Source organism: Balaenoptera physalus (assembly GCF_965194825.1).
Source record: "Balaenoptera physalus genome assembly, chromosome: 2".
Lineage (NCBI taxonomy): Eukaryota > Metazoa > Chordata > Mammalia > Artiodactyla > Balaenopteridae > Balaenoptera > Balaenoptera physalus.
This window is the reverse complement of record NC_138883.1, coordinates 36,908,371-36,920,391: the sequence shown is the minus strand read 5'-3', so window position 1 is coordinate 36,920,391 and position 12,021 is coordinate 36,908,371. Positions and strand designations below refer to the sequence as shown.

Genomic DNA, 12,021 nt, shown 5'->3' with positions numbered 1-12,021 from the left:
CTTATAGGTGTTGAAGAACTTGATCTAATGTACAGACACCATATCCATGACAATTTACAGAGAACAGTTTTACCAGAGAAAGTTATGAAGCATCTTTCTCCCAGTTCCTCAAGGTAATTGTGCACTTTATCTTGTTCTAGGAGTATACCATGCTGTGTCTGTTATGTGGTAAAGCTGAAGATACGATCAGTATTCTCCCTGACGACCCCCGACAAATGACTCTGTTATTCTAAGGATCCTTCTGCAGCTCTGTAATCACAATGTTGTGTTGGTTTACAATACAGCAAGCCTGATGGTTTGTCTGACTTAGTTTATAATGGAAGTTATTTGCATATTATTTTTTTCTGCTTAGGCTTACCTATCTCTGAAAGAAAAAGTGGGACTTCCCTGGCGGTCCAGTGGTTAGGACTCGGCGCTTTCACTGCCATGGCCGGGGTTCAATCCCTGGTCCGGAAACTAAGATCCCATTAATCGAGTGGCACAGCCAAAAAAAAAAAAAGTAAGAAAGAAAAAGTAATTTAGGGGATTGCTGTTCTCTAGAGCTGAGCTCTTCTGCTAAAGTTCCCAGCGCACATCAGTGCAGCCAGAATGAAGCATCTTTGTTAGCAGCTATGTGGCTGAAAAATAACTAGGATGGAAAGCACATCTAGTGCCCAGATCTTGGTTCCAATAAAAGGAATTAGGACTCCTTGGGGAAATGACTGAGTCTAGGACTGGGGCAGTAAATACACAGGGTGAGCTTGGAGCATCTTGAGCCACAAAAAAGCGAAGTGCCGAAACGAAAAATCGCAATGATTGGGAGTATGTCAAAGGGACAGAAGAGCCAGCTGAAGGAGCTCCCAGAGACCAAAGTTGGAACAGTTTGAGCAAAAAATAAAGTAGTATTGGATTATAAACCAAACTGTAAATATTCATGAGTCCATACTGATATAAATGAATGACTGAATAAATAAATACATATACTGGAGAGAATAGACAAATCCCCCACACAGAAAAATTTCAAATAATGTATGTAGATACTCCTCACTCCTTAAGTATGGGTTTGCATAGTGACTTCCTTCCAAAGAGTATAGTATGGAAAGGGGGAAAAGTGACTTTAACTTTTAGTTCACGGAGAAACCTGACAAACACTAGCCTGGTGATCAAGATTATCATCATTGATGATGAGCCACGTTGGTAGCATTACTCTTGATATGATGTGATGAGAATGACACTTTGCCTTTGTGGTCTTCCTCCCCAAAACCCGTAACCCCAGTCTAATCATGAGAAAAACTTCAGACAAATCCCAGTTGAGAGAGGAGTCCCAATGGAGGAAAATACCTGACCAATACTCCTCAAAACTGTCAAGGTCATCACAGACAAGGAAGTCTGAGGAACTCTCACAGCCAAAAAAGAGCATGACTATTAAATTAAATGTAATGTGGTATCCTGAATGAGATCCTGCACCAGAAAGAGAACATTTGGTAAAACTAGGGAAATCTGAATAAAGTGTGGACTTTAGTTAATATAAATAGAATGGTTTCAATTGCTCCAAAGGGATCTTAGAATATCTTACCTTGCATAGTTGAAAGAATTCTGGCTTGGGTGTCATAAAACCTGGCATGTAGGCCTCTGCCATTTGGTAGCAGTATAACCATTAAGCAAAGTGTCATTCTGGACTTTATTGTCCCCTTTCTATAAAATTGGACTAGTATAAATTGATGTTATACTTCCTTCACAGTATTATTAGATCCAAATGAACAATGAATATAAAATGCTTTGGAAGGCATATAAAGTTCTAGACAGAATGAGATGGTTTCAGTTAGTTCTTCTCATTATGAAATCAAAACTTAAGGGTCAGGCATTAAAACAGAATTTTTTCCTATTCATATCTCAGACATTCTGAACTGAGTGAGCAAAGTTGTTGACATCAGGGAAAAGCTTTGTTTTGTAACAGGAATAATGATAATAGCTGAGGTTTATTGAGTACTTACTATGTGCCAAGGCCTTTTTAAGCAGTTGTTTAATCCTCATTAACAATTCCATGAGGGTAGGTACTATTGTTATCCCAGTTTTAGAGCCAGAGAAACTGAGGCACAAAGAAGTTAAGTAACTTAGTCCAGGTTACGTAGTTAGTACAGTGATGCCCTCAGTAATAGTGTTCAGTACACATGAAGTATCAGAGTCTAGCAAGGTTAGGAAGAGGTTGAGGATATCAATGACAGCACTCTGAGGAATCTAGGCATGTCAGACCAAGATTTATTACTCAGAAAAGTTAAGGCAGCTGTTCCTTAAGCATCAGTTGTTTTATTCCTGGAAAATGCTTTCCACTTTCTGCAAATCTATATCTGACCTGCTGAGGAAATCGTTTGGTGAAATGAATCCAGAAAGCAGAGAAAATGTTTCATTACTTTAAATAGCAGCACTAAGCCCATTATAGCTTCTGAATTGTCCCTTCATGGAGTTTGCTAATGCTTCCAACTTAGTCATTTGGAGCTCAAGAGTATGATTTTATATGCCCCTCCTGATATCCTCATCTCTTGCAGAATGTGTAATTATCTGTTTTAGACAATATATTACAAAAATTTTAAACATAAGATCCTATCCATATATTTCATTATTATTAAACCAGCATTGTACTGTGTTTTGCGATACTTTATCATCTTCTAGAATTCTTTTATGGATCTAATAGAATAAAGACCTCTTGAACTCAGTTCTACTGCATCTATATTTCTCTGTTTAAGTAGAGGGGAGCCAGGCAAAGGCATTGGTCTTCTTTGCTTCCCTTTCTGAGATACAAGAAGAAATCACCTGTAGGTGTAGTGGGGAATGTGAACTTGTCCTAGCACCTCATTCTTTCTCTACCTGCTCCATGATGTACAGGTCTGGGGTCGACCTGGTTAGGCTCTTGGAGTTCAAAGCTCAGCCTGTTTGCTGTTGTGTTGTTTTAGCTAGCTCTGTCTTCCTCAAATGATCTTGGGTTCTCCCAGTACTAATTAATTGACATACGATGTAGTCTAGGAAGAGCCAGATATGGTTTGTTACTTGTAAGTCATCAGTAAGAAGTATACATTCACTGTTCTTTATTTCAGTGTAACAAGAATCCTTTTGGTTTTATTCTTCTGTTTCCTGAGCAAAGCTAAGTTACTTGACTGAATTTGAGGCTCTTAGTTTTAAAATATATGTTTCTTGACTGTAGTACAAGTCTCTATTGTGAGATATGCTATGGTTGGGTAGAAAGGAAATCAAGAGACCTGGGTCTGAAATTAGCTTTGCCACCTTCTCATGGTGGGACATTGGGCAAGTCATTCTATCAGTACTTTGTTTTCTTCAATGGAAAAACAGACATAATCATGCCTCCTTCACGGAGTTTTAAAATCAAATGATAAAATGTAAGTGAAAGTGTCATTAGGTCATACAGTGCTGTGGACAGGCAGCTGTCAGCGGTCTTAATGCAGAAACTCTGAGACAGAAGGAAGCACTATTGTGTTGTGGTTAATAGTAGAAGCTTTGGAGTCAGACTGACCTGGGTTTAACTTTCAACTCTGCCCCTCACTAGCCCTTTGTCCCTGAAAAGTGTCTTGCTCAATTACCTTCTCTTTAAATAGAGATGAAAATTCCTCAGGGTCAGTATGAGGATTAAATAACCTAGCATATAGAAAGTACTTAATGCAGTGTGGGCGTATAGTATATGGTAATTTGGATGATGGTTGTGATGGTGATTATAAGAAATCACCAGATTTGAAATCACCAATAAGGGTTTGGCTCAGTGTTCCTTAAACTAAGGAGATGCAACGGTGGGAACATAGTCATGGAAATAATCATCAGTTTCAGTCTTGTATGTATCTTGGCCCCCTAAATCACTTATTCCAAGCCATATTTTTTGTAAGAGCCGTCAGAGGAATGATTCCTTCTGTCCCTCCTCTAAATCGAGTAGCATTATCTCAGCACTTCTGGGAAAGCTTGTTTATGGGACTTCTCCTTACTTCCTGAGTGCCCCTAGGGAAATTTGATTAAAAGATTATGTTTATCTAGGAAAGTAGGTGATTATATTAAGCTTTGCCTTGTCTGTTTATGACCATAAGCTGATATTTCTGAGGAGGTAAAGGGGACCAACAAGATGAGGAATAAAGAAAAGGAAACAATTTCTCATTTCTGAAGCAAACAGCATTTCCCTGACCAAGTGACGAGCCCTCTTCCTAGCATTAAGGCCCTTTCTGACTCTCTCTGCAGAGTCACTTATACTGTAATTCCCATTCCTTTGGGAGTCTCTAAATAATTCTCTCAACTTGAGCCTCATGGGGAAGACCCAACACATTGTTCTGGCATATCAGGCCCTAAGTTGCCTGTGCCATAATACCAGCATCCAGGATAGCTGGCACTGCTGTTAGACATCATAACAGGCAATAGCACTGTAAAGATGATGAACAAATCATGCTAGCATCCCACATGAATTCTGATTTTATTTTTTCAGGGAAGCAGTTTGTCTCTGCAGTTATTGCTCTAAAATCAATGCTTGGTCCTGCCCACAAACCCATACCCCAGCTCTTGGCTCTGACAGTAGGAATCTTGAAGGGTTTGAGTTCTCAAGAGTCAAATTAAGGATGGCCTTAATTTAGCAGAGAGTCTGCAGAAGGATGCCAGGGGATTCCCACTATACCACTCAGGTTACCGTTTTGAAATAAAGCACCACTGATGACATAGCTTTAGTAGACGGTCAGACAGTAGGGACCCTTAACCTCTATTCCACATTTACTTCTCAAATGATGCAAGTGCTTAGAAAACAGTTACGGGGAACATCCCTCAGCATTTTCCCCTCAGCATTGGGGTTCTCAAGCTGTGTGTCCAGTTTGGAGAACTGTCCCTTCAGGGCTTCAATGAAGAGAAGTAAAATATTCCATCTAGTGGTCAAAGAAGGAAGGGCAAAATGAGAAGTTTCCAGGAAGAGGTTTGTGGGACAAAGTCAAAGGGCAGTGGCCTGTCAGCTGGTGTCTTTTCTAGAGCATGATAGGACCTTGTCTTGGTGGTGCTTTTGAGTATGCCTGTAGTAGGTGAGGATTCTGGGGCACCGTCCTTCAAAGCCATTCGGCAGAACTCTGTTCTCACAGAGAACAGCTATCGTGTTGGCGGGTTATAAACAGTCTGACTGTCTGAAGGGAGGCCCTCTCACATCCCCACCCTCATGGAAAAAGAAGTGAAACCAGTCATTCATGCCTAAACTTGTCTGTCTTGTTCCTGCATTTGTGAATTTGTGAGTGTGAGAAAGACAAGGGTGGAATGTGAACTTTAAAAAAGAGGGAGAGTCAGTCTAACAAAGGATCCAAAACAAACGTTACTCCACAAGGTGATCAGGAAATGGGTAAAGTACTCTTTGTGTTCCCATTAACTGTACCCTCCACGCCCTTGCTGTCATTAAAGTGGACCAAATTCAGCTTCTCAAGGTGCAGGTAACATTTAGTCAGCCCAGTACCACAGTGAGAGTGACATCTTCCTGACTGGAATCCTCTAACTAACTTCCCAGTGCTTCCTCCACTTTTCTTCCCCTTTCTCCTCGTTATCACCTCCTTTCCCCAGTTCTGAAGAAGAGCCATAAAGTAATAATACAATTCACATTTCCCAAAACTCCGCCTGCCACCCAGACCTTGACCTGAGCCTGCTTTCCAGACAGTAATTGGAGTGTCCCCTCGATCAGAGCCTCCCTCTCCTCAGCCTTTGTGTGCTGCCAGCCCCTCAGTCCCACCTGCAGTTTTATGCCATCCCTCCCACCTCGGTCAAGGAAGAGACACAGAGAGTCTGGCCGTTTCCACACCCGCCCTTTATTGGACTCAGCCAGCAGGCTGGCTCCGGACCCTCACACTTCTCAGACACCTCCCATACAGATTTAGGAAGGTGCCATCATTCTGTGAAAGCTCAGAGCCCACCCATCTTGGAGCCCCAGGTTGAATCACCAACCAGAAGTTTGGGGGGAAGGAAAGGAAACAGGCAGACCAGAAAGGCAAGGCTATTCAATGAAGGGAACTGATCTGAAGGGAAAGCCTGGGCCCAGCAGAGTCTCCTGAGGGCACACTGAATGCTCAGGAAAGACACTCAGGGGCAGGAGGAAGTAGGAGATCTGCTGGTGTTTATATGGCAACTTTGAGGAGGCGCTTGATGTCGGGCTCGATGTTGATGGTTGGGAAGGTGCGGCTGTAGCGCCGAAAGGGTTCCCCCTCTGGCCCGATGAGGAACTTCTCAAAGTTCCAAGACACGTCTGAGCGGTGCACAGGGCTCCAAATGATGAACTTGGGATCGGTCATGAGGGAAAACGGGTCGTCGTAAGGGTAGGGGAGCTTATCCTTCAGGTAGGTGAAGACAGGATGCTCATTCTGACCATTCACGTCACACTTTTGGATAAGGGTAAAGGTGGGCTGGAATCCACCCCCAGGGCGGACGTACTTGAGGCTGTTCAGGATCTCCTCATTCTGACAGTTCTCCTGGGGGAGGAAAGAGACAAAGAGCTTGGGAAACGCAAGAGATGAAGGATCTACAAAGTCACCCTCCTGTACTCCCCAGGATCATTCTTTCTATTATGTATATCCGCCCCGCGTACCCCTCCCCCCCCGCCCCAGCTTGCTTCTTTTTTTTTTTTTTTTAAAAGAGATTGGAGTTTATTTATTTATTTATTTTTGGCTGTGTTGGGTCTTCGTTTCTGTGCGAGGGCTTTCTCTAGTTGCGGCAAGCGGGGACCACTCTTCATCGCGGTGCGCGGGCCTCTCACCATCGCGGCCTCTCTTGTTGCGGAGCACAGGCTCCAGACGCGCAGGCTCAGTAGTTGTGGCTCGCGGGCCCAGTTGCTCCGCGGCATGTGGGATCTTCCCAGACCAGGGCTTGAACCCGTGTTCCCTGCATTGGCAGGCAGATTCTCAAGCACTGCGCCACCAGGGAAGCCCCAGCTTCCTTCTCTTTCCTTCTTCATTCGCTTTGCCCTACTCTTGACTCGGAGTTTTCCCTCTCACAGCTATTGTCTGATGGTTTGCTAGGCCATTTCTGAAAGTTCTCACAGACCCTAGCTTGGCTGTTCTTGTACTGAAAGATTTAGCACTTTTGAGCTGTCACTTCTCTCCCTGATCTACCCTGAGCAATGCTTAGGGTATCTGTCTGAAGCTTCAAGGAACCTTGAGTTCTGGGCAGTAGAAAGAAAGGGAAAGGAGGCTCAGGTCATACTGCCTAGAACCCTCCTTCCACTTACGCACCCACACATACATGCCTACACACACACACACACACACACACACACACACACACACACACACACAGGTCATACTGCCTAGAACCCTCCTTCCACTTACGCACCCACACATACATGCCTACACACACACACACACACACACACACACACACACACACACACACACACACACACACACACACACACACACACACACACCTGCCACCACCTTCCCTTTCCTTTTGCCCTGGTCTTGCCTGTCTTTCTTCTAATTACCTCTGAGTGTTGAATCTAGCCTTGGCCTCTGCCCTCCTCAGCTCCTCAAACTAAAGGTGAAATTGAGGTCTAGAAGAATGGGATTTATAGCTTCTTCCTTTCATCTTGTCCTAGATCTGCAGTACAAGTAGGAGGAAGCTTTGATGAAGGAAAACCCCATCCAAGGAAGACTAGTTTTCAGGTGCCATAAAGGCAAAGTAGGTTAGAGACAACAATGAACGTACTGTAAACGGAATTACTTCGTGACCAACAGGCATGAATTAAATAGGATTGAAGGTTTAGTGTTCTGGAATAGGCCAGGGGAAGGGGAAGTTACGGAAATAAGTGCTTAAGGACCAAAAGTTGTGAATGTGTAATTATCGTTCCTTTCACTTAGCTTCCTGCACCTCACGCTCACTTGCTGTACTCAGCTAGGATGCTTTAGATCTCAACCTGTTGCCTGTCTTCCCTCCCCACTGCCAGCACTGTCCTGTCCCCACTTAGCATTCCCCACCCCTGACAGCCCGCAAAGACCCATGGAAACCCTTATTTTCCACCCCCATCCGCCAAGTCTAAGAGTCATATATCTCCCTCAGGGGAAGAAGTTCGTGCCTCTGACCTACTAGAACCAATTAGTACAGTCAGTTCCAGGCCATCATGACATCTTGAGCCCAGAGTTGATGGCTATTAGACATCTTATCTCCTAATCAAAAGGCCTGCTGGCTACTGGTAGGTTACAGATTCCCTCCAGCAACTGGCTGGCCTGAAGTGATGGAAGGAGGCATCTCTAGGGCCAGAGAGACACCTCTGAAGAGGTTTTACCCTTTCTGTCTCTCTTGCCCTGGCCAAGCCTAGAAACAGAACTGAGGCAGGGAAGGAACAGTGAGAGCACTCATGGTCTGGGCTCAGGTTTGTCACAGCCAATGACATTTCAGCCTTCCTGCCTATATCTCTGATAATCTCTTCCTTGCCTTCATGCCACTGTGAACTGAACCCAAGGGATTATAATTGGAGGACATTCTGCCTGCTTGTGCTATTAAAATCCTAAGTGAAAATATAAGAATCCCTAAAAGATAACTTGAGGTGTGCGGGCTGAAGATCTATAACAACTTGACCCATTAATCAGGGACAGAGAGGTACGTGTGATGCCCAGAGGAGACACGTACACTTTGCAAACCCTTTTGCCTTCCCCCAAATTCACTCTCCACTTGGCTGATTTTAAACAAACAAACAAAACCTTTCAATCTAAATAGTAAAGTTGCTTGCATTTGCATATTACTCTATACTTTTCAAGTTACTTTTGTAGCTCTTATCCCCACAACCTCATAATAATCCTATCAGATAAGTGGTATTATCCCTAGTTTATAGAAGAGGAAACCAAAACAGAAAAATTGAGTGACTCTTCCTGGGGCACAGAGGTATTAGATAGCAGAATCAAATCTAGTGAAAATGAAGGTCTCCTGAGTCAGTTCAATCCTAGTTTGATTCTTGATCTTCTATTTCCTCCAGTCATTCATTCAACAAACATTTAATGAGTGCCTTCTATACCCAGGCACTGAGGACACAATGGAGAGAAAAACAGACCTGGTACCAGCCCTCATGGAGTGTAGTGGGAAGACAAGAAACCATAAAAATCCATACGTTTGGTGTTCTATCACAGACAGAATCATACTGACTTCTCCCTGGTACTCGCATGCACCTAAAAACCTAGATTAACAGAACATACCCCATGATTCAAGACACTCCAACACACAGAGTCGTCCTCCCCCTCTCTTTAGCCCACTGGAGCTGCAGCAACCCAACTCCTTGGGTACAATACCAGGGACGTCTCACCTGATGTCCAAATTGGTTGCAAGGGAAGCCAAGAACCACCAGGCGTCTGGGAAAGCGGCATTGCAGCTCGTTGAGTTGGGTGAAGTCCCGGGTGGTTGTGCCTCAGAGTGAGGCCACGTTCTCAATCAGCACTGCCCTGCCTCGGAATGTATTGAAATCTACCTTCTCCCCATCCAGGCTGATAGCACTGAGGTCGTAGAAGGACTTGGCAATGTAAGCCATGGTGGGAGTGCAGTGAGCGGCAGAGCAGTGTGAGCCCACTTAAGGGTCTGTTAAAGGGGCGGGGAGGAAGGAGGAGCCAGGAAGGATATCACAATGGGACTTTGAGCATCCCCAGGATGACTTAGCAAAAACAGTCACCTACCTGTAAGTGCTGTTTGAACAAGAAGGTCGCTCCTATTTACAGACTCTGAACAAAGCCACCTCCCTGCTCCACCCGGTTGGCAACCTACAAAGGGCCAATGTGATATCTCTGAGCAGACATGAATAATTCACTGCTTGCAGGAAACCAGAGCCCCAAAGGTTGGACGGGGAGGAAAAAAGGCAGGGAGGGATGCAAGATTGACTCCTACTTGCCCCAGGAAATTGTTCTCACTTGGCACAGACAGTTATTGAGTGCCTGCTGAGTGCCGAGCTCTGAATTGTGCAATTGAGAGGTCAGGGTCTGCCGAGGGCTGAAGGATGAGGAAGAGGATTGGGCGCATGTCCCCTTGACTCAGACTACAACTAAAATATACATGTTACTGTTCACATTTCTCTCTTTGGCTGTTACTTTCCACAAGCACAAAATCAAAGGGACCGTTAGGAGGACGGTGTGTGGTTTTCTAAAATAATGGCTTTCAGTGCCTCAGCTTGCACCAGTCCGAAGAGGGGAAGCTGTGTTTGTCTTGAAAAGTCTCTCAGTGGGTGATGGTACTTGTCCTGGAGAGCACATCTGCCCTTGCCCCTGTGCTGTACCATCTCCTCTAATACCCCACCCCCCACCTCCACAGGGTCATGAGGATGCAGTTGGTTGTGGCTGGGATAACAGAGAGGAGTCACAGAGCAGGTGGGTAAACTCAGAGGGGATGGATGCCCCTACCTCTTATCAGACGAAGACTCAGAGTCCCAGAGACTCCTCAGGGGGGCTTGCGCTGGTCATTCCGCACAGAAGGAAGTGTGCAGGGAGTCAAAGCTGCTACGGTTCTAGACCCAGCTAGGCCACTCGCGATGTTTTCAACACCAGCATGCAATGTGTTGCAGGACATCTGGGGACCTGCTAAGAGCTATCATGGGAGCACAGCACTGGAAGCCCACAGAAACTAAAAAGACCTAATGCTTCACTTCATTCTTCCAAACACCCACCAATGCAAGAAATCAGGGGGGTTTTCTTTGTTTTTTTGTTTTTTGTTTTTAATGCCTGGATTTCTCCATCATTAAAGCTGGCTATCAGGCTTTACCTTGCTTTGGGATTTTAGAGCGAAATTTCAATAACAATGCAGTTGTTTACTAGAGAGGTTTTCACAGGTATGTGTCCATTGGGAACTGTCTCCTAGAACAAAGAATAAGCCAGGTTGGGGAGCAGCTGGTCTTGAGAATCTGATTTGGTGAGAAGATGGAGGAAGTACTTTCCAGGAAGTACCCAGGTTTTCTGTTCTGTAGCCTGTTCATGGCTGTTTATAGCAACACGGGAATCCATACATCTTAACTGGCTGTTCCCTACAAAAAAGCCTCCATTACCTAAGTGGGAATGGAATCTTTTGCCACTAGAAGAGGTGGCAGGAAATGCAGAGAGAAGTGTGTCCCCTGCTGAGGCTGGGTGGAGTTGCTAGAAAAAGCAAATAAACGCCTCCTAAGCCACTGAGTCAAGAACTTGGCCTTGATAATGGGCTAAACTCTTAACATGAACTTGCCAGATTCACCTGCATGCCTACCCCTTCCCTAGTACTCTCTGGGCTTCCAGATGCCTCTTACTGGCTGCCCTTCTGGGACCCCTCTCCAGGAAGACCATGGAAGTTCCTGAACTGAGGAGTGGAGGTGCCGTCTTCCTTAGGTACACAACATCCCTTTTCTCCAGGGGCAACCTAGGACACCTTGAGTCACCCAGCTTCTCCCCTTTCACGATTGAATACAATTGATGAAGCTCTCCTAAAATACCTCTTTGTTTCCAGCTTTATCTCAAACTGGCCTACTTTCCAGAAGCTTGTAACTTTGTACATGCACTAACATGGCTTTCCACAGGGACAGTAGATGTTCTGGAAATTTCACTGGCTTAGTAGCCAGAAAGCCTAGGTCAATGGGTCTCAATTCTGGCTGCAAATGAGAATTGCATGTAGAGATTTTTCTAAATAGAGATGCCAAGCTTTCCCCTCTGGAGATTTCAATTCTGGTTGTTCCTTTTAAGCCTTGACTCTGCCACTGTTCCTTGGGGCCCCTAGGCACCTGTTTCCTTATCTCTCGAACTTGGATAAAGATAATCACCTTCCTTATCTCACACAGCCGTGATTGTCTGATTGTTCCAATAAAGGAGATAAAGCACTACAAGTTCTCTGTAAATTGGAAAATGCAGGTTAAGATCTTAGGCTACCGTTGCCCTGCCTTGTTTTACTCCTTCCTTTCTTCATTTTATCTTTACTTCCAAACATTCTCTGCCTCTTACATCAACTCCGGACCCCAGAGTATAGTATTCAACAGTCCCCAGACCCCAAGATTCTAGACTGCCTTGTTCCCTTGGGGTATCCAAGCACAGGGCTAGGATGAACTTCTGA

At 44.7% G+C, this 12,021-nt stretch overlaps 2 protein-coding genes across 14 annotated transcripts in view; one reads left to right on the top strand and one right to left on the bottom strand.

The window, feature by feature from the left end:
* Positions 1-12,021, top strand: part of CHURC1 (churchill domain containing 1) — a 49,194-nt gene that overhangs the window by 16,843 nt on the left and 20,330 nt on the right. For 6 of the 13 annotated variants that reach the window (XR_014261049.1, XR_014261050.1, XR_014261051.1 and 3 more), the window contains one exon: positions 141-317. Coding sequence is in view for 9 of the 13 variants with exons in the window: in XM_082451922.1 (XP_082308048.1) it covers positions 141-233 (93 nt within the window). In the remaining 4 variants the exon portion in view is untranslated. The other 7 variants (XM_082451919.1, XM_082451923.1, XM_082451918.1 and 4 more) reach the window with 4 other exon arrangements.
* Positions 5,776-10,237, bottom strand: GPX2 (glutathione peroxidase 2). Its single transcript, XM_082451912.1, has 2 exons — positions 9,275-10,237; positions 5,776-6,452 (listed from the first exon to the last, which is right to left on the bottom strand). The coding sequence occupies exons 1-2, from the start codon at positions 9,494-9,496 to the stop codon at positions 6,102-6,104; spliced, it is 573 nt and encodes a 190-aa protein (XP_082308038.1). The 5' UTR covers positions 9,497-10,237; the 3' UTR covers positions 5,776-6,101.